This window comes from Pan troglodytes, chromosome 16 (genome assembly GCF_028858775.2).
Source record: "Pan troglodytes isolate AG18354 chromosome 16, NHGRI_mPanTro3-v2.0_pri, whole genome shotgun sequence".
Classification (NCBI taxonomy): domain Eukaryota; kingdom Metazoa; phylum Chordata; class Mammalia; order Primates; family Hominidae; genus Pan; species Pan troglodytes.
Window position 1 is genome coordinate 81,096,410 of NC_072414.2, and position 26,091 is coordinate 81,122,500.

The 26,091-nt window shown below is 44.4% G+C and overlaps 2 protein-coding genes across 34 annotated transcripts in view; one reads left to right on the top strand and one right to left on the bottom strand.

Moving 5' to 3' along the window:
* Window positions 1–19,825, top strand: part of FANCI (FA complementation group I) — a 73,534-nt gene extending 53,709 nt beyond the window's left edge. For 16 of the 24 annotated variants that reach the window (XM_510581.9, XM_063795338.1, XM_063795342.1 and 13 more), the window contains 14 exons: window positions 2,427–2,593; window positions 2,927–3,012; window positions 3,953–4,069; window positions 6,495–6,546; window positions 7,745–7,872; window positions 7,971–8,039; window positions 8,235–8,328; window positions 8,637–8,824; window positions 10,106–10,159; window positions 10,243–10,302; window positions 15,556–15,624; window positions 17,305–17,400; window positions 17,968–18,075; window positions 19,090–19,825. In XM_510581.9, the coding sequence (XP_510581.5) occupies window positions 2,427–2,593; window positions 2,927–3,012; window positions 3,953–4,069; window positions 6,495–6,546; window positions 7,745–7,872; window positions 7,971–8,039; window positions 8,235–8,328; window positions 8,637–8,824; window positions 10,106–10,159; window positions 10,243–10,302; window positions 15,556–15,624; window positions 17,305–17,400; window positions 17,968–18,075; window positions 19,090–19,152 (1,351 nt within the window). In that variant the 3' untranslated portion in view covers window positions 19,153–19,825. Of the gene's footprint in view, window positions 1–2,426; window positions 2,594–2,926; window positions 3,013–3,952; window positions 4,070–6,494; window positions 6,547–7,744; window positions 7,873–7,970; window positions 8,040–8,234; window positions 8,329–8,636; window positions 8,825–10,105; window positions 10,160–10,242; window positions 10,727–15,555; window positions 15,625–17,304; window positions 17,401–17,967; window positions 18,076–19,089 lie in introns of those variants that run through there. The other 8 variants (XM_054667896.2, XM_024349358.3, XM_063795339.1 and 5 more) reach the window with 2 other exon arrangements.
* POLG (DNA polymerase gamma, catalytic subunit) overlaps window positions 19,381–26,091 on the bottom strand; it is a 19,245-nt gene continuing 12,534 nt past the window's right edge. For 3 of the 10 annotated variants that reach the window (XM_016927398.4, XM_063795352.1, XM_063795353.1), the window contains exons 13-23: window positions 25,963–26,070; window positions 25,309–25,469; window positions 24,529–24,582; window positions 24,303–24,420; window positions 23,692–23,827; window positions 23,329–23,575; window positions 21,908–22,030; window positions 21,611–21,779; window positions 21,221–21,429; window positions 20,070–20,230; window positions 19,381–19,520 (exon numbers count right to left, since the gene is read on the bottom strand). In XM_016927398.4, the coding sequence (XP_016782887.2) occupies window positions 19,444–19,520; window positions 20,070–20,230; window positions 21,221–21,429; window positions 21,611–21,779; window positions 21,908–22,030; window positions 23,329–23,575; window positions 23,692–23,827; window positions 24,303–24,420; window positions 24,529–24,582; window positions 25,309–25,469; window positions 25,963–26,070 (1,563 nt within the window). In that variant the 3' untranslated portion in view covers window positions 19,381–19,443. Of the gene's footprint in view, window positions 19,521–20,069; window positions 20,231–20,627; window positions 20,727–21,220; window positions 21,430–21,610; window positions 21,780–21,907; window positions 22,089–23,328; window positions 23,576–23,691; window positions 23,828–24,302; window positions 24,421–24,528; window positions 24,583–25,308; window positions 25,470–25,962; window positions 26,071–26,091 lie in introns of all 10 variants that reach the window. The other 7 variants (XR_010151798.1, XR_010151797.1, XR_010151800.1 and 4 more) reach the window with 4 other exon arrangements.

Below are 26,091 nucleotides of genomic sequence, written 5' to 3' on the forward strand. Positions count from 1 at the left end.
CTGGGAGGTGGAGGTTGTAGCGAGCCGAGATCACGCCACTGCCCTCCAGCCTGGGCACCATTGAGCACTGAGTGAACGAGACTCCATCTGCAATCCCGGCACCTCGGGAGGCCGAGGCTGGCGGATCACTCGCGGTTAGGAGCTGGAGACCAACCCGGCCAACACAACGAAACCCCGTCTCCATCAAAAAAATACGAAAACCATTCAGGCATGGCGGCAATCGCAGGCACTTGGCAGGCTGAGGCAGGAGAATCAGGCAGGGAGGTTGCAGTGAGCCGAGATGGCAGCAGTACAGTCCAGCTTCAGCTCGGCATCAGAGGGAGACCGTGGAAAGAGAGGGAGAGGGAGACCGTGGGGAGGGGGAGGGGGAGGGGGCTCGTTTTTTTTTTTGTTGTTTTTGTTTTTGTTTTATTTAAAGAGATGGGGTTTGCAGAGTTGCCCAGGCTGGCCTTGAGCTCTTGGGTTCCCAGGACTTCTAGTCTTGCTTTGATATGGATTGTTAGTCACATATAAAATGTTATGCTATTATTGGGGGAAAAAAAGAGGGATATTACATAATGGTTAAGTGATTCAAAATACTTAAAGCAAAAACTGATGGAACTGAAGGAAAAATAGACAAATCCTTAATTAATGTAATCAGCCCTCTCTCCATAGTCAAAACACAAAACAAAACAAAAAAAAACCAGTAGATAGAAAATCTACTGAAAGGAGGTAGAGAAAGTGAACAACACTGTCACCCAGCTTGATTTAATTGACACTTATAAGAACACTCCACAGCACCTTCAAAATACACACTTCTTTTTATGTGCACATGGTGTATTCACCAAGATGAGCCATATTTTGGGCCATAAAACTCAGCAAATTAAAAAAGTAGAAATTCTCTGACCAAACAGAATTAAAGAAGAAAGCAGCAACAGAAAGATATCTAGATAATCCCCATATATTAGAAATTAAATGCATTTTTAAATAGCCCATAGTCAAAAAGTCGTAAGGGAAATTAGAAAACATCTTGAATAGAATGGAAACAAACAGCATGTCAAAAGATATGATCCAGCCAAAGCACTATTGAGGAAATTAAAGCAATTAGTGATTTAAAAATCTCAAATCTCCCATATAAACTTCCACATTAAGAAAATAGAAAAAGAAGAGCAAATTATAATGAAAGTAATCAGAAGGAAGGAAACAGAGAAAAGCACAACTATGAAGAAGCAGAAAATTAAAATAGAAAACATTAAAAGAAAGCTGGTTCTTTGAGAAGATCAATAAATTTAATGAACTTTAGCCAGACTAATCAGGAAAAGAGAAGACACATTACAAATAGCAGAACTGAGGAAGAAGGGACATCACTACTGATCTTACAGATGCTAAAAAATAGATAATAGAATATTAACGATTTTATGCCAGTAAACTTTTAAGTTTAATGGACAGATTTCTTGAAAGCTCACTCAACAAAAAATAGGCAACCTGGCCGGGCGTGGTAGCTCACATCTGTAATCCCAGCACTTTTGGGAGGCCGAGGCAGGTGGATCACCTGAGGTCAGCAGTTCAAGACCAGCCTGGCCAACATGGTGAAACCCCAACTCTACTAAAAAAAATACAAAAATTAGCTGGGCGTGGTGGTATGCACTTGTAGTCCCAGCTACTCAGGAAGCTGAGGCAGGAAGACCACTTGAATCTGGGAGGTGTGAGTTTGCAGTGAGATCACCCCACTGCACTCCAGCCTGGGTGACAGAGTGAGACTCTGTCTCAAAAAAAAAAAAAAAAAAAAAACCAAAAAAAAAACCTGAGTAATCTTATCTCTATTCAAAAAAACCTGAGTAATCTTATCTCTATTCAAAAAAACCTGAGTAATCTTATCTCTATTCAAAAAAATTGAATTTGTGGTTCAAACTTTTTTCACAAAACTTCAGATCTAGGTCTATTCAGTGGTAAATTCATCCAAACATTTAAGGGAGAAGTAATGTAAATTCTGTGCAAATTCTTCCAGGAAATAGGAGAGAACATATTCCACCTCATTTAATTAATGAGGTCAGCATTACCCTGATACCAAACCAGACCCAGACCATTGCAAGGAAACTGCATAGCAATATCCCTGATGAATATAGAGTCTGCTGTGTTAAAGGCAGACTCAGAAGGCTATATACTGAATGATAACCATTTTTGTATGATGTTTCGTAGAAAGTAAAACCATAGGGACAGAAATTAGATCAGTAGTTGCTTGGAAATGGGAGGAGAGAATTGACTATCAGTGAGCACAAGGGAACTTTTAGAGTGATAGAAATACCTTGATTGTGGGGAGATTACACAACCATGTAAGTTTTTTTAAACTTCTAGAACTGTTCACCTACAGGGTAAGAATTTTACTGTTTGTTATTTTATCTCAGTGAACCTGTCTTTAAAAACGATACCACTTTCTCCTGCTTCAGAGTCTTGCTATGGAGATACACTTCAATTCCTACTTCAGTGGAAGAGTCGGGAAAGAAAGAGAAAGGAAAGAGCATCTCACTGCTGTGCTTGGAGGGTTTACAGAAAATATTCAGTGCTGTGCAACAGTTCTATCAGCCCAAGATTCAGCAGTTTCTCAGAGCTCTGGGTGAGCATTGCAGTATCAATAAATAGGCTTGATTTAGGTTTCTCCTTAGCTCAACCCCTTAATTCCATTTGTTAACCTACCAGAAGACACTTGAGAACAGTCCTAATGTTGCTAAGGAGTGACATCTAGTGGATTCAGGATTGGTACCTACTGGATTACATTCAACCACAAAGAGTGGCTGGAAAATGGAATATAGTATTAAGAAATCACAAAATTTTAGAAATTTAAGTCTGCCTTTAGACTTTTTTTTGGCTTTCAAAAATTTTAGCTATTAAAAGGCCAAAAAGTATGAGTTTATATCAAAGAAGACAAGAGTTTCTTTTCCATTCCTAGATGTCACAGATAAGGAAGGAGAAGAGAGAGAAGATGCAGATGTCAGTGTCACTCAGAGAACAGCATTCCAGATCCGGCAATTTCAGGTGAGAAGCCTTGCGAAGCTGCTGTACTGGCCTGAGAGGCTTTGCAAAGGAACTGTTAGCAGGCGCAGCTGGTAAGAATGGGCAGACAGTGACCAAGTAGGAGAAGAATTTTTTCTGGGTCATACAGGCAACAGGACATAGCTCTCAGAATGGAAGATAATGTATTTAAAAGGACCCTAGTGAGGATACGTATTTAGCCACCCCAACCTGCAATACTCATTACTTCTAAGGACCACTGTTTGAGTTGATGTAAACAGAAAGGAGTCTTCAAGGCATAGAGTCTGTGTTTTTGTTTTCTGAGTCTGTGGTATAATTTGGCTTGGTCTGACAGACTACGTAAACACTGGACAATAAAGCTTGTTAGTTTCTAACCAATAGTTGTCAAAATATCAGGATGTTCTATCACAGGAGTTTTTTATTTAACAAGTAATTCTGAAGTTCCTACCATGTGCCAGAAACAGTTCTAGGTGCTGGGGATGTAGCAGGGAACAAAAGAGACAAAATATTCCTATCCTTATGGAGCTTACATTATAGTAGAAAGACACTGACAAATAATCAAATACATAGTTATTTCAGGTAACAGGGAAGGTATATAAGCAATGCTGGGTTTGGTGCCTTGTCTAAGCCTGAGATCAATGGATAGGCTCCAGGGAGCTGTGAGCCACCAGAAATTGGGTACGTAGTTCATTATCTACATTTAGCATGGGGTTGGAACGGAAAGAGCCAGTTTTCAGGAGCATTCTCAGAGAGGATTATGGTCAAAAACAGCTTAGGAAACTACTGCTCAATTCAGGTTTATTTTCAGATTTTATCCTCTTAGAATTTTGGTAGCTTTGAATTCTTTCTGTCCTAGTCTTAGGAGTCTCTGACTAGATGCCTCTTCTTCCTGATAGGAACGTGTCTGCTAACATTGCTTGCTGTGTGTGCCTTCCTTTCTCAGAGGTCCTTGTTGAATTTACTTAGCAGTCAAGAGGAAGATTTTAATAGCAAAGAAGCCCTCCTGCTAGTCACTGTTCTTACCAGTTTGTCCAAGTTACTGGAGCCCTCCTCGCCTCAGGTACTAGTACCACTCAATCCCATTTAGCATTCCTCAGAAGGCAAGGATTATTGCATCATAAAAGTGTATATCTAAATGTCCTGTTGAAATTGAGCTTATTTTACATAATGTGTTTAATTATACACCTGAGTTAATATAAGACCTATAAGATGTATTCTTTCCTATGTAATGTGTCTACCACAACATACTTACATGCAGCCATACAGGGCAAGAACATACTGCTTTTGTTTTGTTTGTTCAGGGTAGAGTGAAACACCACAGAAAGAATCCTGTGTTGATCTTTGGTGCCTTCAACCTTCTTAAACCTGTGTTCTTTGCCACTCTTGGTGTTTCCCCTTCTTTTCTAAGAAGAAATTTTGTTAATTATGAAGAAGGCAGTTGACATTCAGCAGTTGACTTTCTCAGCACAGTTACCTGGTACTGACTTTGGAGGAAATTCAACCAAAGATGATTAATTCAGGAAGTGTAACTATAGTCCCAAAGCAGAAACACCTCTGCAGAGATAGGTTGTATGTATGTTTGTGTAAGTGTGCACACGTAGATGTAGAGCTGTGCACCCACATGAGCGTTCACACACAGAAGAATAAGAGAAGGACCACTTGTTGGGGGTCTGTACCATTCAGGAGTAATTTTCCTGTAGGATGATAGAGTACCTTCAGGAGCCCAGGACTGTGTGCTCCTACCACATCTACTTCCTGGGCTTGAGAAAGACAATGAAGCCCTGCGGTATACTCCTCTTTATGTGAGCCCTTGCCTCAGAAGACTGTAGCCTGGGAGTATGAAGGCGTTTGGGCACTAGAAAGCAGAGCTGCTTCCTGTCGTCCTACTTCCAGGTTTGCCCAAAGAAAGTCCCTTTGGTTACTTCATCCCAGTTCCAAACAGCTCACCCCCACTTTGCTTTCATCATCGTTCTTTCATACTGCTGTTTTTGCTGCAAAGAGGAAAGGACTGAGAAAGAAATAGATAATTGGGGCAGGGGGAAATTTGAGAGAAAATAAATGGATTTAGGAAGGCTAAAATGTTCAGGAAAATTAAAAAATTTTTCTTTTTTAAACTTTTAAACTTTTAGATTTTTAAACGTTTTACCACCTACCCCTTCTCCCTTAACTTCAGGTAGTCTCTTTAAAAAAAAAATTTTTTTTTTTTTTTTTTGAGACAGAGTCTCGCTCTGTCTCCCAGGCTGGAGTGTAGTGGCGCGATCTCAGCTCACTGCAGGCGCCGCCTTCCGGGTTCACGCCATTCTCCTGCCTCAGCCTCCCAAGTAGCTGGGACTACAGGCGCCTGCCACAACACCCGGCTAATTTTTTCTATTTTTAATAGAGACGGGGTTTCACCGTGTTAGCCAGGATGATCTCGATCTCCTGACCTCGTGATTCACCCGCCTCGGCCTCCCAAAGTGCTGGGATTACAGGTGTGAGCCACCGCGCCTGGCCAAAAATTTTTAAATTTAATTTTGAATGGGTAATAAAGTTCTATGATTTGAAAACCAGAGATTATCAAGAGATTTATGGTAAATGGTGTCCCCCACCCATGTCCTCCATCTGTTCAGTTCCTCCTCTCCCCAAATAAGTAAACACCTTTAGTTTTTTGTGTCCTTCAACCTTCTTTATTCCCTTCCAAGTAAATATAGAGTTTTATTCCCAATCCTACCCCTCTTCACACAAAAACTTGTTCTGCATCCTGCTTATTTCATTGAACACGGTATTCTGAAGATCTTTTAATATCAGTTTGTAGAGAGCTTTCAGTTAGCCTCTTAATTTACCTTTTTCCTCAACAGATCAAAACTGCATTCTTGTTAGTCATTTACACTTAAGTATAACGGCATTTCGGTGCCTTTGTAGCTGAAAGAACTGCTGAAGCAGAAAGTTGACTGTGTGTCTGGTGATGCAGACGCTTGCTATCTGAAGACCTTAAGTCTCCTTCACTTAGCTAAGAAAATGCTGTCTGGTTTCTTGCCTCTTTTATTTCTCTTTTTTCTGCCCTTCTCTCTTCTAACCTCCTTTGTTCTTTTGGCTTCTAAATGCTAATTCTACTGTTCTTATAGCTAGGATTTCTCTTTCCCACACCTTTCTGATAACCTAATATCCTCAAGTGGAGAGTCTGGGGGCATGGGAAAGAAAAGAGGGCGCTTTAGCCCTAGACCACTATGGTAGAAGCAGAGGAAGTTCAGGTGTAAGGACCCTAAAACTTTTGGACCTCAGTAAGGACACAGACGTTGAGAATTAAATTATATATTATTCTCATGATTCTTAGAATTTTGGACTTATTTTTATGCCCTTCATCATATATTACCACTTGAGATCTAAGGACATGTTTTGGCAGCTGATTTGCTTAGATATGGAAAGGTCTAGAACTCTTCTGTTCTGACAGCACCTAGGTCTATCTCTGGCATGTTTCTTTAATATCTGAATGATCTCTAATTTAGTTTGTGCAGATGTTATCCTGGACATCAAAGATTTGCAAGGAAAACAGCCGGGGTAAGTTTCCTGCCATGTTTTCCTAAAGGCTTTATATAAAATCACTATCCTCCAGTGGCATTTGGAAAAGAAAAGGTATTCCCCATTCATTACACATTCACCAGAGTGGCCAAAATGAAACAGACACCTAATACCAAGTCGAAGTGTTGGCAAGAATGTAGAGTAGTTGGACCTTTCGTTCACTGGGGGTGGAGGTAGAAATTGGTATAACCACTATGGAAAACTGTTCAGCAATATCTACTAAAATTAAACATATGCCTATGACTCAACAATTCGAATCACAACAGAAAAATGTGGAAGAATTCTCTTAGCAGCACTATTTTAGTAGGTAAAACAAACCTAAGTGTTCATCAGCAGTAGAAAGGATAAAAGAATTATGATATATTCACACAGTGGAATCCTATACAGCAAATAAGCATGAACAAACTACATGTACACACAACTTGGAGAGGATCTCACAAATGTACTGTAAAACTAAAGAAGCCAGACACAGGAAAGGGTACTTACTGTAGAATTCCGTTTAGATGAAGTTCAAAATTAGACAAAATTTATCTGTGACGTTAGAAGTCAGGATAGCAGTTTCCTTGGTGGGGCAAGTTAGGAGGGAGTCCCTAGAATACTCGTAATGTACTTGATCTGGATGCTAGTTACAGTAATCTTAACTAATGATGGGAAATGTCTGCCTTCTTTGGGCATGTGGATAAAGAGGCATCATTGCAGACTAGCTGCTTGGCTGTAGTATGTGTAACACTGGGATGTTGTGCCTGAGACACGACAAGCTGCCTCCTGTTCTGGTTAGGCACTCCACCCCACACACCCTGTGCACATACCTGAGGGACCTGACTGGGTTATAACTTAACTTTTTTTTTTTTTTTTTGAGACAGAGTTTCACTCTTGTTGCCCAGGCTGGAATGCAATGGCACGGTCTTGGCTGACCGCAGCCTCTGCCTCCTGGGTTCAAGCAATTCTCGTGCCTCAGCCTCCCAAGTAGCTGGGATTACAGGCATGCGCCACCATGCCCGGCTAATTTTATATTTTTAGTAGAGACGGGGTTTCTCCCTGTTGGTGAGGCTGGTCTTGAATTCCTGATCTCAGGTGATCCACCCGCCTCGGCCTCCCAAAGTGCTGGGATTACAGGCGTGAGCCACTGGACTTGGCCACAACTTACCTTTTAATTTGCTTTTCTTCCTATTCCTAGAGGATGCCTTGTTTTGCAAGAGCTTGATGAACTTGCTCTTCAGCCTGCATGTTTCGTATAAGAGTCCTGTCATTCTGCTGCGTGACTTGTCCCAGGATATCCACGGGCATCTGGGAGATATAGACCAGGTACTATAATGAGCCTTCAGTACAATACCCTGTGTGGGGATGGGGGTCAAGGGAACAACCTTACTGTCATTAGGTCTCACCTCTCTTCTTTTCCCCAGGATGTAGAGGTGGAGAAAACAAACCACTTTGCAATAGTGAATTTGAGAACGGCTGCCCCCACTGTCTGTGTAAGTGTTGTACCTGAGCCATGGGGAATTGCTTTGTCATTCTTTCCATTCTACTCCATGTGAAGTGACTTGTGTCCTATAGCGGCTTGTGTCCTGAGGCCTGTAACCCACCTGTAGGTGGCCACATGACCACAGTTATTATATTACCCCCACAGCTGTGTGTAGTGAATCACACCAGGCACTCTTTTCTTTCAGTTACTTGTTCTGAGTCAGGCCGAGAAGGTTCTAGAAGAAGTGGACTGGCTAATCACCAAGCTTAAGGGACAAGTGAGCCAAGAAACCTTATCAGGTAAGATAAGTTCAACTGGGATTCCAGGAATTGACATGAGCAAGGTCAAAATTCATATTGGGTCGGTGCATAAAAATGGAGCCCCTGAGCTAAATTTCTTATTTGCCTTTAAGCTAGATTTTTTCCTATGTGATGAAAGAAGTAGAAGATCATATGTCTTATCACAGCACGATTAATTCACTCTGCATATTGAATGTTCGTTTTTCCATAAAGACTTTCTAGTTAGTAGTAATCAATTTCTAAATCTCCTTTACTCTTAATTAGAAAACGAAGTTGGGTTTGAATGTGCCAATTTTATTTCCCTTTAGAAGAGGCCTCTTCTCAGGCAACCCTACCAAATCAGCCTGTTGAGAAAGCTATCATCATGCAACTGGGAACTCTGCTTACATTTTTCCACGAGCTGGTGCAGACAGCTCTGCCATCAGGCAGCTGTGTGGACACCTTGTTAAAGGACTTGTGCAAAATGTACACCACACTTACAGCCCTTGTCAGATATGTGAGTATTTGAGACAAGCAGATTCGCCCCCCCATTCTACCCCAGTGAGCCAGGAGATGAGGATGGGGCAGCAGCCCACTGCTGCAGAATGCCCCTAAACAAGAGAGCATTTGCCTCCATCTTGGCAGGTCATGGTTTCATTTTAGTTTGGTCAGTAGGTGGCAGGCATCTCCACAGGCCAGGGAAAAACAGTTTATAATTCTAATCTGCTTTTGGGCCTGTCACGGTGGTTCATGCCTGTAATCCCAGCACTTTGGTAGGCTGAGACGGGCGGATCACCTGAGGTCAGGAGTTCGAGACCAGCCTGGCCAACATGGTGAAACCCCGTCTCTACTAAAAATACAAAAAGTAGCCGGGCGTGGTGGTGGGCGCCTGTAATCCCAGCTACTCAGGAGGCTGAGGCAGGAGAATCGCTTGAACCCAGGAGGCGGAGGTTGCAGTGAGCTGAGATTGTGCCACTGTACTCCAGCCTTGGCAATAGAGTGAGACTCCATCTCAAAAATTAAAAAAATAAAGTAAAAATCTGCTTTTGGAGGCCCTTAATTCTTTGGCATGTATGTGGCACCTGATTGAGAATGAATGCCTCTTTTAAATACCTTCTAAGGTTTAATCTAAACTATAACTATCCTAGAATTAAATCTGGGCCCATAATGCATAGAAATTATACCATTTCTAACCAGTCTGGACACTTAAAGAGATGTTTATTCCTTTTTTCATTCCTTTAACATGTAGGTGTTAAATGCCTTATAGATCAAGTACTAAGGTGGGGAAGAAAATTATTTTTTGTAAAAATACAAGGCATACCCTGCCCTTACTGTTTATGTTCCTAGCAATGATCCATATTAAATACTTAGAAAGGCACAGATAATCCAAGAAAGATGTGGACCACCCCGCATCACAGCAGTGTGGCTCTCTCAGAATGTGTAGTTCTAGCTACATGTGGCTAAGCTGCTGTAGTGGAAATACTGAGAGCCTCTTCTCTTTATTGGCATCTTTAAAAGGAAAAACAGCAAAGTTGTTGGTTTTTTACATGCAGGGACTACCAGCCTGAGGAATTTTTAAAGAAATGAGCAAATCAGAAACAAACCCTTCATTACCTATTGTCTGGGAAGCTCAGGAGCTTTGGAGGAGAGGAATAAGGAAGCTTGTGTCTTGGCTTCTCTGTGAATTTTGTTTTTCCTCTTCAGTCAGAATGATGAGTCACACTCCATAAGCTCACTGCAGCAGTCACTTGTAGTTTCATAGGACAGTCTACTAAATCTAGGAATCTTTTTTTATTAGTATCTCCAGGTGTGTCAGAGCTCCGGAGGAATTCCAAAAAATATGGAAAAGCTGGTGAGTTGAGAATGCCTTTCCTAGGAATGGGGGAAGCACTTTTACTGCTGGTTACATTGGTTTCCTTCTCCCTTGTTGTGCAGGTGAAGCTGTCTGGTTCTCATCTGACCCCGCTGTGTTATTCTTTCATTTCTTATGTACAGGTAAGAGATTCAGAGGCAGTACCCAATAGGTCTTCAAGAAAGGATTTCTTACATGCCCAGGGGACTATTGATCACCTGAACTGAGCATATATAAACTTTTTTCCCTGCTTACCACAAGCTGGAGGCACCCATCAGAGACCAAGCCAAGGCTTGAGGGCTTTGCAGCAAGGACATCTTTATTTATGTAAAGAAAACTGTTTCACTTAATTTGGAGAAAGGAAGCATATACGTTTGCATTTGGAGCAAGGAAGGAACAAGCATGCTCGGGCTCAAGGACTTGGTTTATTCCTGGGTGACTGAAAGTCCATGCCATGAGGCATCCTCTGGGAGTGTGAGCAGAGTAGCAGCAAGCACATGAAGAAGGGCTGTGATGAGACGGCAGTGCAGTGAGGGCACTTTCAGGGAAGTGGAAGGACGTGGCTTTGTAAGTGTCATTTGGTCCTAAATACCATCAGATTCCTGCAGTACTTGAATCTCCTTTACTGTTTGCTTAAACCAGTTTTTTAACCTCACCACTATTGACATGTTGCGCTAGATAATTCTTTGTTGTGGGACCTGTTCTGTGCATTTTGGGATGTTGAGTGGCATCCCTGGCCTCCACCTACCAGATGCCAGTAGCAGCCCCCTAGTTTTAACAGCCAAAAATGTCTCCAGAAATTGCCAGTTGTCCTTAAGGGACAAAATCACCCCTGGTTGGAAAGAGGAAGAAACGAGAGATCTACTGTCTCCTAAGGCCACTTAGTCATGCAGTAAATGTATCACAGGGCTGTTACTGATCTTTGAGGAATCAAAGAGAATGGGTCCACTAAGTGTCAATCTCAGCCAAGATTCTAGAACCAATTATTAAAGCAATGGATCGTGACCACTTTGATAGTGATGTTTCACTTGTTTTCTGCCTCTGCATCACTTACAGGCACAATATCATTCTATCAGTAACTTGCCTCATTATGTGTATTCAGGGTGCCTCTTCCCCTCCCTTTAAGAATCAGCAATCAGCTGGGCACAGTGGCTCATGCCTGTAATTGCAGCACTTTGGGAGGCCGAGGCGGGTGGATCACCTGAGGTCAGGACTTCAAGACCAGCCTGGCCAACATGGTGAAACCCCATCTCTACAAAAAATACAAAAAATTAGCTGAGCATGGTGGCGGGCACCTGTAATCCCAGCTACTTGGGAGGCTGAGGCAGGAGAATCGCCTGAACCTGGAGGGCGGAGGTTGCAGTGAGCAAAGATCGCACTGTTGTGCTCCAACCTAGCAACAAGAGCGAAACTCCGTCTCAAAAAAAAAAAAAAAATAAAGAATCAGCCATCAAGTGGGCTGTCATCTGGGTTTAGCTGAAGGACTTCTTAGTAATGGGGCTGATAGTTGAGACTCTCTGTCACCTTGCCTTTGTATCAGTTTTGTGATCTGGGTCAGGAATGCATCATCCATTTTCTATATCCAGCCATCCAGCCAGTAGTCAACTGTCATAAAGCTATTACTTCTGGTCCTCTCCTTTTATCTCACCCAAATGCTTGCAGGAATGCTTTCTCAAACCTCATGCTTATAAATTTTCATGTGGGTACCATTCGTCAAACAAATCTGTTGTCTATATATAGGATATATATCTGTCCATTCCCATATTTGGGTTTTGAGTTTCCTCATCTCCAAGTCTTAATGATACCTATAAAGACACATTTCACAAAATATGCTATATAGACTGAGACAGTCCTCAAAAAAAAAGGAATTCAGGGAGAGATGCTCATACCGTATATCTCTCACCTTAGAGATTCGTGGTGTCCATTTGCATATTAAAGGTGCTGAGACCAGTCATGGTGGTTAATGGAGGCTGAGGTAAGAAGATCACTTGAGGCCAGGAGTTCAAGACCAGCCTGGGCAACATAGTGAGACCCCGTCTCTACAAAAAATTTAAAATTTAAGCCAGGTGTTTGCCTATAGTCCCAGTTACTTGGGAGGCTGAGGCAGGAAGGTCACTTGAGCCTAGGACTTGAAGGCTGCAGTGAGCCATGATCATGCCACTGTACTCCAAGGCAACAGCGTGAGACCCTGTCTCAAGAGAAATAAAAACAGTGCTGAGAGTTCCAACAGTATGTTCATTAGTAGTTTTCAGACCTATTCAAGAACATTTTTTAAAAAATAACAAATGTTACTATTTGGCAGAATAATGTTCCATAGAGTACAGTTTGGGAAATACTGCTGTTAAATGCTATTTACTACCCTTGTTATGATTCAAAAGTCTCATTGTCTAATAATTTTATTAGAACAGGTAATGCTTAGAGAACCTCTACCTTGTGTCTGATGTGTTAAGCTCTTTTCATACATCATCTCATTCATCCTAGCTATAGGTTATGATTAGTAGTTATCCCCATATGCACGATGAGAAAAGATTAGAAAGGTTAATCAGAATGCCCAAGAACAGACCATGAGTAAAAGGCAGATCTGAGACTTGAACCCAGCTAGTTAGACTCGATAGCAGGAATTGGCACACTTTTTCTGTAAAGGGCCAGATAGTAAATGTGGGTCATACAGTCTCTATCACACCTACTCAACTCTACTATTAGAACATAAAAGCAGCCATAGGCAACTTACAAATAAACGAGCATGGCTATGTTCCAATGAAATTTTCTTATCAAAAACAGGCAGTGGGCCAGATTTATACTATGGGCTATAGTTAGTCAACCATTGCTCTAGAGTCATACCTGGTACTTGTTGACATGTAAAATGTTGGAAGGTTTTGATTTTCGTGTTTCTGACCCCATTTTCAAGCATTTTCTTCTGGGAATCACTACTACTTCCTAGACTGCTATTATTTTCCCCTCATTACACAGTAATCAGTTTCATTTCCTCCCTAGGCATTTTCCTCCTCCTCCATCCATATTTGACTTAAAGCCTTACTGACAAGTCAGCTGATCTGCAGGCAAACATTTTACATTTTTCTGTTTTTGTGAGATGTATTTAATGAGTGCCCCTGGGCAAGAGCCCATGCGTGGTTCCATTAACTCCAGCCCTTAACTAGAAATGGGGATTGCATTTTCCACACCTCTCAGTGAACTGTTAATTCTCTTGTAGCCCCCTCTTCATTTCCCCAGTTCCTTAGATCTCAATGGGAAGAAAGCAACGAAAACCATTGCTGCAACTCTTAGCATCCTGCCCAGAACTGTATACCTTTAAAAGATGCTTCTCAAGGGTCGGACATGGTGGCTCATGCCTGTAATCCCAGCACTTTGGGAGGCCGAGGTGGGAGAATCACAAGGTCTGGAGTTTGAGACCAGCCTGGCCAACATGGTGAAATCCCATCTCAACTAAAGATACAAAAAATAGCAGGGCACGGTGGCTCACACCTGTAATCTCAGCATTTTGGGAGGCTGAGGCAGGCGGATCACAAGGTCAGGAGTTCGAAACTAGCCCGGCCAACATGGTGAAACCCCATTTCTACTAAAAAAATACAAAAATTAGCTGGGCATGGTGGCAGGCGCCTGTAATCCCAGCTACTCGGGAGGCTGAGGCAGGAGAATTGCTTGAACCCGGGAGGTGGAGGTTGCAGTGAGATGAGATCACACCACTGCACTCCAGCCTGGGCAACAGAGCATGACTCTGTCTCAAAAAAAAAAAAAAAAAAATTAGCCGGGCATGGCAGTGCGTGCCTGTAATCCCAGCTACTCGGGAAGCTGAGGCAGGAGAATCGCTTGAACCTGGGAGGCAGAGGTTGCAGTGAGCTGAGATCGCACCATTGTACTCCAGCCTGGGCGACAGAGTGAAACTCCACCTCAAAAAAAGATGCTTCTCTTCTGGCTCTAATTTTAGTCCTGCCCGCCCGGATCAGTTGGAATGGGCAGGGAACAGGGTTGATCTAAGGAGTTCCAACAGGGCCCCATCTTGGACACAACCTCTGGGAAGATGGGTCACTTCCCACTTGGTCAGTGAGGTCGATCCGTGACTGCTTCCTTGCCCTCTTCTGCTGCCTTCACCCTCTTCCATCCTCTACCCTGCCTTCCAGGGCCAAAAACCGATTACTGCATACCAGCCCCTCTGGAATGTCTGCAGTTCCTTATTTTCCAGAACGTGGCATGTGGAACAAGTCTCCTCTTTCTCTCATGGCTCCAGTTGCAGAGCCTCTCTGTATTTTCAGGTCTGTTTCTTTATTCTGTTGTCCTCGTGGAGCATGGTATGTTCCCTTCCTAAGAAGGTTTAGAACTCCCCTTGAGGTAAAAAGCTGCCTACATTTCTGTACCTTACATTTGGGTGGTTTTTCTCCCCAGTCTCTCCTGACTCAAGTCTTGATTTTCTTTTGCTTTATCAGAATCTTACACTTTTTGGTTCCTTTTATTAGTTATTCATCCCTCTCCAGGAGCTCTTTATTACCCAATAATTTACAACACAGGGAAGTGTTCTGTGACCCTTTAAACCCTTCTTGAGCATGATAACCCATTGCACATAAAATATATCTGGTTTTGGCTTTGCTGAGTAACGAAAATAAAATATATCTGGTGATTGCCTGTAAGTGGGAAGACTGCAGGGCCCTGCAGCAGCCTCCTCAGCTTCCTCTCCTTTATGGGATCCTTCTAGCCCACTGGCTAAAATAGAAATAGAAATGAATATTCCTGCTACCACCTTGACAGTCCCCATTTTAACCATTCTTTAGTACCTCACCAGCCCCTTGGCTGACCCACTGCAGTAATAGTCCTGCCTTCAACTTCCATGTGCCAGCTCTAAGAACAACAGATTGTAAACCTCTCAACAACTAAAAAAGAAAAAACATCTGAGGATTACAAAGCATCCATTTTTTCCCCATCTTCTAACATCTGTTGCACAGATAGTCCTGTTTACTCCAGACTTGGTCCTCATACCCTGTGTAATTACCTTCTAAGAAAATTGCCACTAGTTGGTGGGCATGGTGGCTTAGGCTTGTAATCCCAGCACTTTGGGAGGCTGAGGCGGGCAGATCACCTGAGGCCAGGAGTTCGAGACCAGCCTGGCCAACATGGCAAAACACCGTCTCTACTAAAAATACAAAAATTAGCTGAGTGTGGTGGCACGTGCCTGTAGTCCCAGCTACTCGGGAGGCTGAGGCACAAGAATCACTTAACTCGGGGGGCAGAGGTTACAGTGGGTCGACATCACGCCACTGCACACCAGCCTGGGTGACAGCAAAGCTCTGTCTTAAAAAAAAAAAAAAAAAAAAAAAATTACCACTAGCATGCTAGCTCCACAGAAAAATCATCAGGAATAACAGAATGTGTTTCTATTTCTTTAGAATAAGAGTAAGAGCCTGAACTATACGGGAGAGAAAAAGGAGAAACCTGCTGCCGTTGCCACAGCCATGGTAAGCTGCTGACACTGACCGTTAAAATATGCTTGTTGGTGAACCTTGAAAACATTAAGCGGAAGAAGCCAGTGACAAAAAGACCACGTGTTGTATGATTCTATTTTCATGAAATGCCCAGAATAAATAATCTAAAAAGGCAAACTAGATTAGTGGTAGCGTAGAGCTAGGTGGGTTGGAAGATGGGGAGACTGGGGTGACAGCTAAAAAGGGTATGGAATTTCTTTTGGGGGTGATGAAAATGTTTTAGAATTGACTGTGATGATGGTTGCACAACTCTGCAAATACTGAAAAAAAAGTACATTGTGAGTGAATTGTATGGTATATGAATTACAGCTCTATCAAGCTGTTACAAAAAAGTGTGTGTATTATATACGTGGCTGCTTCTCAACTCAGGGATTTTATGATCAGATGGAGCATCTTATTTTTCCTCTGAACCAAAAACATGTTTTATTCACGAAGCACCAGAAAATCTTGAGTTGAAATAGAAATAGTAAAATAACTTACGATACTCAATTGGGAGAAATTATTTTTAGGTAAAGTTGGTGAATGCAAAAGGTGCTCCCTAAAAGATGTGTAAGAGTCAGCGGGGGTACAGGAAAGGAGGCACTTAGTACATTGCTGGCAAAGGTGAAAATTAGTACAGCCTCTCCAGAGGCTTAGCAATGACTACTGAATCCCATTCTGATGTAACAGTTTCACTTTTAGGATATACAGGCCTGTGTACAGGATGGTCCTCACAACATTATTTATAAAAGTGAAATATTAGAAACAAAGATATCCATTAATAGAGGACTGGCTAAATAGGTTATAGTATATTTATACTGGAGAGATATGAAAAAAATAAACATCTAAATGTTCAGCTCTCTGGAATTATCTCCAAGATAATGTTAAAAAAAATTTGTACAGTATCCTCATGGGTTAAAAATACACACACACACACAACACACACACAAATGTAGGACCTACAAATTACAATTCACGTTAGGGGGAAAGATATATAATCACTCACACACACACACACACACACACACACACACACACACACACACAAATGTAGGACCTACAAATTACAATTCACGTTAGGGGGAAAGACACACACACACACACACACACACACAAAAATGTAGGACCTACAAATTACAATTCACGTTAGGGGGAAAGACACACACACACACAAAAATGTAGGACCACACACAAAAATGTAGGACCTTTCGTTAGGGGGAAAGACACACACACACACACACCACACACACACACACACGTAGAACCTACAAATTACAATTCACGTTAGGGGGAAAGATATATAATCCCAGCAGTGAAAATTCATACCCAGACCAGAACAAGGAAATAGAGCTAGGGCCAAAATAGGCTTAAGAATTTCAAGTCAGAAAAGCAACTAAATTTCTACAAGTGATCCTGCCCTCCTCAGCCATTCTCTAGATAACAACAAATACTGGAATTATAAATGAAATGGATCAGTGCAATTATCTCTACTGGCATTTGGGTCCTTCCAGATTGAACTGCCAAAAATTTTAGATTACTGGTATACAACTGCATTTGATTGGAAGACAGACTAGTTTTCCCCTAAAGCCATACAGTTTTGTAAGTGACAGCTTCAGAGGAAAACTTCAAAAACCGTTGAACCTGAAATTTAAGTCTTATGTTCTTTGCCCTTAGGCCAGAGTTCTTCGGGAAACCAAGCCAATCCCTAACCTCATCTTTGCCATAGAACAGTATGAAAAATTTCTCATCCACCTTTCTAAGAAGTCCAAGGTAAACATTCTCTTATTATGTGCTACCATTCCCATTTACCTTCTTGACAGATCTGGCAAACTAAAGCAGCACAACTACAATGGAGGAAAAGAGACTCTGGGCCATTTGTGTGTTTGCCATCCCCCCCCCCCCCTCCTTTTTTTTTTGAGACAGTGTCTCATTCTGTCACCCAGGCTGGAGTGCAGATTCAAGTGATCCTCTGGCCTCAGTCTCCAGAGTAGCTGGGACTACAGTCATATGCCATCATACCCCACTAGTTTTTTGGGTTTGTTTTTGTAGAGATGGGGTCTCACTATGCTGCCCAGGCTGGTCTCAAACTCCTGGCCTGAAGTGATCCTTCCACCTCGGCCTCCCAAAGTGCTGGGATTACAGGCATGAGCCACCACACTCAGCCTCTTTGCTGTTCTTGATCTGATGACCTGAACCCCAGCATACAGAAGGAAGTGGGTGCGTGCTTGCTTTAGGTAGAAATGGAAAGGTTTCTCAGAGGTGAACTAAAAATGGCTTAAGCTGTTCTGGCAGGACCTATGAGTAGGGAGATGTCCCATGCTTACAATCTTGTCACAGGTGAACCTGATGCAGCACATGAAGCTCAGCACCTCACGAGACTTCAAGATCAAAGGAAACATCCTAGACATGGTTCTTCGAGAGGATGGCGAAGATGAAAATGAAGAGGTCAGTGCTGGCTTCTGTCTGGAGCCCAGCCACTCTCCCTAGCTGGTTAGCAGCCTATCTGGGAGCAGTCACAGATTAGTGGAAGGGCAACAGAATGGGAAAGGGCTAAAAGGTGATCAGGCAAAGATGACAGCAAAGGACTCTCAGAAGGGTTGTAAACTTTGGACCACACAAAATCCTAGGAAGTTGCCCCGACTTGTTTGATAAACACTTCCAGGAAGCAGGTGGTAACAAAACAATGTCCTGCTGTGGGTCCTCTTCCTGTTAATCTTTTAAACTACTGGATGATGACCAGCTATAGCAGTCTGGCTCAGAAACTAGTTTACCTCTCATGTCATGCCCTCATTCAAAGGCCACTCATTAGTTTGGGTTAAGGCTTCTTCCTTCAATTCATGCCAATGTCTTATCCTTTTCCCTTGTGGTTTGTTCCTCTCCCTTTACTCTTAGCAAGTGACAGTACCGCATCCCCATCCCTGCACCATCTTTGAAACAGAACCCAATGTTTCCTTACTTCTAGCACCTAAAATTTTCATCTTAGGTTTGTCTAGTAAGTAGCAAATCAGTAGCCCACTCCCATTTCAAAACTGGAAGTTTACATACAAGTGCCCTGGATTTCAGAATTTTGAACATGCATTCTTCAGATGATCACACTCCAGGCTCTAATGTACCTGGCCCCATCCACTCTCTTTACCCACTTGGCAGCTGCACTCAGGAGAGTCATGTAGCATTTTGATGTCAATGGCTTCTTCTCTTGTCATTTTGTCCCATAAGTATCCTCAGTATAGCAAAAGTCCTAAAAGAAGGAGGTGCCACTGTCTTATTACTCTACACTTTGGAGGACTCCTTCCTCTTCTTCAACAACATAATTACCTCCTGTGAGTGGGAAAGGGGGGAAAGCATGACTAACGAACAAAGGCTTTGATGAGAAGATAGAGTCTTTTTTTTCCTTCTTTTTATTTCCACTGCCTTGGAGCAGGTTTATCACGTTAGAGCATTAATTCTTTCCCCTTCTAGGGCACTGCATCAGAGCATGGGGGACAGAACAAAGAACCAGCCAAGAAGAAAAGGAAAAAATAAATGAAATGCCTGAGTTAATGTGAACTTTGGGGCTTCTGCTTCATTTTTACCCAACGAGCAACAATGCCCCTTGTCCTGTAGTCCACACCGACGTTGGCATCTTGGTTCTGAACCCACTGAATTCAACTGCACCTTCAGTTAGAAGGAATCTTCTTGGCAGGTCCTGCTACTGAAAAATGGCTGGCCTTAGGCAAGCCCTTTTGCAAAAAGCACAGCTGAAAGCCTGAGTTTGGGAGCCTGCACCACCCTGATGAAGCTCCACGGGAGCAAATACAGAGCCTCCAGGCAGTGCTATGGTCCAGGCTGGCTTCGTTTTTCCAAGGAGCCTTTGGTGAGTTCAATTATCTGGTAAATATCCAGCGCTTCACCTGAAAGATAGTGCCAAATTGGTTAGGATGCCACCTCAAGAACTGTAACTGAGAGCTCAGAAGTGAGCAAAGGAGCTTAATGCTGAGGTCAAAAGGAGAGTGAAAGGTTGAGAACAATTGCCACGAACGGTAATGTTACATGTTAGGAGGGTCTGTTTTCTTTTTATATAAGTGTGTCTTAGATATATTTTAAATAGAAAATAAGCTTTCTGATTTACTTGTTTGGTATTTAAAGCACAGTTTGTTTTTCTGTCACCTATAGAGTGCAAGAATGCACTCTATAGAATAAATCCTCTTTAAACATTTCTTCTGTGGTTGAAGTAGGGGACAGGTACAGGTAGAATATTTGAAGCTCTGCTGCTTTCATTTTTGAAACATCATATCACATTCACTCTGGACACAGGGCACCTTATAAACTGAAATTAGCCTAGAATATGGCCTGAGTCAAGAGTGGATTCTCTGGGGCCCCAAGTTTCCTGTTCTCCAAGACCCACTTTCTAGTCCACCTCAGATCCTATGTGTAATGAGGAACAAATGTGTTGTGCTCACCCTGGGGAATCCCGTATCTCCTTTCCATCCCAGTTGGGTTGGAAGGGGTTTTACAATCCATGGTCACTTCCTTCCTGAGGCACCGGTCAATATCGACTGCACTGAAAAAGGCGACTGACTGGGGCAAGTCATTCAGACCCAGCTTGTAGGCAAACATGCACCTGAAAGAGACCCAATCTCCTCTCACAGTCATGCCCCTCCTGTGAACAGATGCATCACTCCTGGAGCAATGACCCCACACCCCTTAGAGCAGGGCTTCCCCTGGACCAACACCCCATCTGTTCACTTAGCTAAGTCAAGAAAGGTGAAGGTCCAGCACTGTTTTTCATCCAGCAGCCTAACCTCCCACTGAGATACTGAAATGCAGTTATGGACTCAACATACTTTTTTTTTTCCCCCAGTTTGGTACACTTTATTAATATACGAAATCACTTCCAATTGGGCCAGAGTTTGAAGCATAAATGAGGACTTTTAGCTTTGTTAAGCATAACCTCCCGGAGATGATGATTAAGAGGGCAATGGGAACAATGTTGAATATTGTAAACATCTGTTATTTACCCAATAATCAGGATAGATCATGGTTCCCAAACTGGTTCTGAGTGGCAGATCAACATGGAACGGTAATATTTAATTCATCCATATGAACTAGGAATTTTACTACAAGAAAATACAACTCAATATATAAAATATATAAGATATTTTTAAAAATCACATTTGAGTGTCCCCATTAACAGTGTTTTCTGTTAGCAGTCAAATAACAAACTTTTGGCACTTAAGAAAGAAAACATTTATGGGAGAAAGAAAAACATCTCAATTTTCTATGAAATGAGAAAAGGCTTCTGTCATTTGATTTTCCAAATAGAAAAGTGTGAGTACCACCCTTCGGAACAATTCCCCTAACCTCACTGCTTCCTCAATGATCAGTCTTGGTACTTCACATTTTCAAACCCAAGAACTCTTTGTTTACGAATTAAGGCTAGTCTTTTTAGGACTTCTACAAATTTTTAAAAATTAGAAATAAATAAATAAGCTGAAACATTCACTTCTAGGGGGATGAAAAGTCAAAACTGACCAGTCTGGCCCAAGGAACGCTCACCCAAAGCCCCACATAGGAGCACATGGCCAGGCTAGAGGCCATGGGCCCCGCATACCTGGTCAAGAGGTTGGTGATCTGCAAGGCCAGGGCAGCGCGGTAGCGGTCCTCCTCCCGCACCAGGTAGCGAACCTCGTCATGGATGCTGATGCAGAAGCGCCCATCTATGGCAAACTCTTCAAACAGCCACTTCATGGCCACAAGCATGAGGTGTAAGTAGTCAACAGCAGAGCTCTGTACCACCCAATTCACACGGCTGGTCATAAACTGGGAAGGGAAGGTGGGCAGAGGTGAAAGGGGCTATGCTACATACCAATTAACTCTAGGGTAGAAGCCCCAAGAGAAGCTTCACTCTGGCCCTACCTACAAACATTGGTAAGGTCCACAGGGAGCTCTGCCCTGCCCTCCCTGGGGCCCCTCTGCCCATGCTCCAAAGGTAGCAAGATACCTCTTCCTGGACAGCCGAGGGCTCCAGGGCTCGGCTGATGCAGCAGCCCAGCACCGGGGTACGTGGTATGTCAGACGTGGCAATGCTCTCAAGCTTATTGAACATTTCTGACTCTGTGCCCCCCTTCCATGCCCGTTCAGCAACCACCTCCCACTTCTTCCACTGTGACCTAAGGGACCAGAAACAGAGGGCAGACTTTGTCTTTCAGCATCTCAAAGCTAAAAAACAAAGCATCCAAGCTCTTCTGGGGCAAGCCCAGACCCCTCCCTCCATCCTTAACACAAAGAAGGTTCTTACTTCCTGGCAGTTTCTCTCTGGACCTTGCGCAGATCCTGCAGGGAAATCCAGCCACCCTCAGTCCTGTCCACTGGGAGGTTCAACTCCCTCACCAGCCACTCGCCCTCATCCGACAGCCGATACCTGGGGGCAGTGTTATCACCATCATTCCACGGGAGTGCTTCCTGTGCCACGCTAGTGCCTTGGCAAGGAATGTTCACATATCACTTCAACTTTTAAAAACACTGACATCATGCCAGTCCCCTAAAGGCTTTTATTCAGAGGAAGAAATGGCTCAGAGAGGCTAAGTGCCTTGCCTAGGATCATGGAGCTAGAAAGAGATGCAGCCCAGGCTTTTGTAGCCCCAAAGCCTTTTATTCAGGAGGCAGCAAGTGCCATCACTCTAGATTTGCGGGGATAGGGGTAAGAATAGGCTACTCCCTGAAGGGGAGGGGGCATTTGTTGAAGCAGAAAACACAACAGCCAGGCCTGGCTTACCCCTCTCAACTGCCACAACCCTAGACAACTCCCAGCTTCCATCTAACCTGCAGACCTCACAAGGCTTGTCGCCTGAAGGCTCCAGAGACATGGCACTCGCATAAATGGCTTCCCCACCACCTGCACCCACAGTCCAAACTCCTGTGACACTTTCAAAGGTGTCCACAACTAAAGCCCCACCACCTTTCTCGCCTCCACCAGCACACGCTGCTCACGGTATGAGCCTTACCCGACCTCACTTTATCCACTGGACGATACTCAGCTCCCCTTTCCTGCATTTACAGTCATCAACCACTATATCATTTATCACATACTTAACTTTTAGTTGTTCACGAGAAAGTGAAGTTTCCACAATGAGCCAGCTAATTAAATATGGACAGTGTACTGTACCTCAGGAAGTTGTACCTCTTTTCCCTCAATGTTTTTGGAACCCTGCAGAGAGTCTGCTAAGGCCCTGAGCACACAGTATGCAGTACTATCAGAGGAAACAAATTGGAGAGCTAGGCTAACCTGGAGGCCTGGTAATGCTTTCTCCAGTATCAACATCAGCCTACATGCTCCAGTTTGCCACAGCGCCCTCCTGTCAACTCCTGTCTTCCACCCACTCCATTTGCTCTCATTCCCTGTAGGCATCTGAGTTTGCAACCCCTGTATTATTGATTATGCAGCATAATCAGAATTGTCAAGATGCTACCACTTGGTAACAGTATACCAAAAGTATAGCTTTACTCCCATGAGGAAAAACTGTTTAAGGCTGACTATAAAGCAACCAAATGTCACAATAGGACAAATCATCCTGGAACCAGGTTACACAGGTGTGGAAGGAGAGGGGCTAGGTGAGAGTTCAAGTAATGGGCAGGAGATAGAACAGATGGGAGTTCTAAAGGACAGTAAAGCAGGCCTCGGGTCCTGGGTGTTAAAGTGGATGGGAGAGGGACCCTCACCAGCGGAGGCCCTTGGTGGCAGCGTACATCTGCTGGGCCTTCTCAGCTGCCTCCTGCTGTGTGAGCCGGTGGTTAAACTGCATTAGTAAGCGCTCAGCAAAGGGCTGCCCAGCACCATAGATGCGGCCGTAGTTGAAGATTTTGGCATGCTCACGGCTGATGCCCACAGTAGTGGCTGTCTTACTGTGTAGATCAGTGCCCCTGCTCTTCCTGCCCTGCAGTGTCATCCACCCAAAGGCTGTGCAGCCTGGAAGACAAGCAGGAGTGAGAAAAGCAGCTCAGGAACATTCTGCCCAATGTTCATCAGAACTGTCAATATGCTACCTGAGGGGCTGGGCTGCCCCAACCCCGGCTCCTGCTCACCATGCATGCCGGCAAAGTGGGCGTCTCCAAGCACAGCTGCAATCCACAGCTCTTGGGAGTCCACATCAGCACCCACAAGGGTGTAGCCAGGTGGGGCCTGCACCATGGCTTTCAACTCACTGCCTACTCGGTCAGGCTGTGGGAAGAGTGAGATACCCAAATGAGACTCCTCCTACCCCATTCCTGGAGCCAGAGTTGACTGAGAAAGAGCTAGAGCCTTTCCTGAGGGGATGGCTTTAGAGAATGCCAGACAGCACTGCTGAAATTCCACAGTTCCAGAGATGGCCACCTATGAGCAATTGGTGTGACAGGTAAAGAATCTACTCTCTGCCTAGCGCTATGCCAGACCCCTCACCTACATGGTCCTATCTAAATTCCATGAGAGCTGTAGCTATTACGCCTGTCACTGTCTGGCCAGGAGCAGGTGCCCAGAACACATTTACTGAAGGAGTGGACAAGAATCATGAAGCCAGATTTGACTAGAGTCCTGCCTGACCCAGATCACAGGGTCCTTTTCATGATCCTCACTAAATACCTAAAGGCCCTCAGAGCCCAGTTTCTACAGACCTGGGAGAGGAAGAGCAGGGGCCAGAGGTGCAGAGGTCACATACCCGGGCATTGCTGGCGGTGAGCCATGTGGGCTCCACAGCCCGGCGAGTAATGGTGCCGGCAGTCACCACTTGGGGCAGGATGGCCCCATAGAGGCCTTCCTCATCATAGTCGGGGTGCCTGGTGGGGTGCAGGGGAAGGAAATGAGTCTTAGCAGGTTGCTTTGGCCTTAGGACCTACCACCTCACCTCAGTTCTCCTATCCCTACAACCACTCAGCAGACCATACCTGATCACAGCACGGGGCAGAGCTGACCTGGGCAGCCACACCACCATCTGAGAGCTGTGGGGACAGACAAGGTGAGGCTCAGCACAGCCATGGGAAGCAGAATCTATCCCGCATCCCACCATGGCCCTCACCTGCCCACCTCCAGGACTGCTATACTCCATTACCCAGCCTCACTAACTGGACTCAAGGTGAGCCCTGGCTCAGCCAAGACCTGGGGCCCTATGATACACCAATCAAGAGCATAAACCATCTGGAAACTGGCCAGGCCTCCAAGCGAGCTTCCGCTCCTCTCCGGGGGGCATCCATGAGGCGCTCCTTCCACCAATGCCTCTTCCTACACACAGGCAGACTTCACCATCCCAACACCCACTCTGCTCGCCAGTGTGCTGATGGCCACAACCACCTTGGAAATGGCCTTCAAGACGAATACATTTGCCATTCCAGACTAGACGACCCAGCTCCCAGCCCCCAACAGGGCTTACAGGCCACCAGCTCTCCATGGTCCTCAGCCATATCCCATGGCTCCAGCAGTTACACCAAGAAGTTCTGTTGGAGCTACGAAGGGCTCTCATGGTCCTACAGCACCATTCTTTTTACATTAACAGGGAAACTGAAGCTAGAGGGGAGACCTGCCCAAGGTCCATGGCACCAGGACCAAAAGTAGCCAGACCTCTAGACCATAGTCAGGCTGGCCCTCTGTGGGAATCCAGGGTTAGTCAGGGGTCCCTGGGTGGGAAGAGAGGGGAAAGGCATCCCAGGACTCCTCCCATGGTGGCCCACCTGATACGTTTATGGGCGTTCCTCCAGAAAGAAATCATTTTGTTGATTTCCAGAGCACGGGGCCCACTGGCACCTCCTGGGCCAGCCTGCAGGGTGCCATCCTCCATCTTGGGCAGGAAGTCCTTGGCAAAGGGGCTTCCCACATTACAGCTATTACCATCCTGGACAGAGCAAAGGAAGCAGGGGCTGGAGGCAGGTGGCAGACCCCTGGGTGGGGAACCAACGTGAGTACCTGCACTCCTCCCAACACTGAGCCCAGAACCTCAGCAGTCTGAGGCAAATCCCTGATTGTATCACGCACGCGCGCGTGCACACACACACGTGCACACACATGCCCCCTAAGACACACAGACACAAGCAAACCTGGCTCCCTGCATAATAACAAATCGACAAAACCTATCATGTACCAGATGTCGTACCAAACATACGACGTGCCCCATGTCATTTAATTCCACCACCATGCCCCTTGCCACCCGACTTTCATTAGAAAAACAAAAGCTGAGAGATGACAGTATGTGCCTGAAATCACACTCTGTCCCACTACTAGTCATTCCCACAAAAAGGAAAGTCTCAGGTGTGTCACTCTGAAGGCCTGCTGTGGGCCTTGAGCAGGATGAGGAAACACCACAGGACAGGCCATGACCCAGGACACACCTTGTGAGGCAGCTTGAAAAACCAGCAGCCAGGGATGTCCACGTCGTTGTAAGGTCCATTGCCATGGTGATAGCTGGGCTGGGTGTCCTTGGGGCCACCACGGGCAGTCTGTGAGGGCCACACACCTAT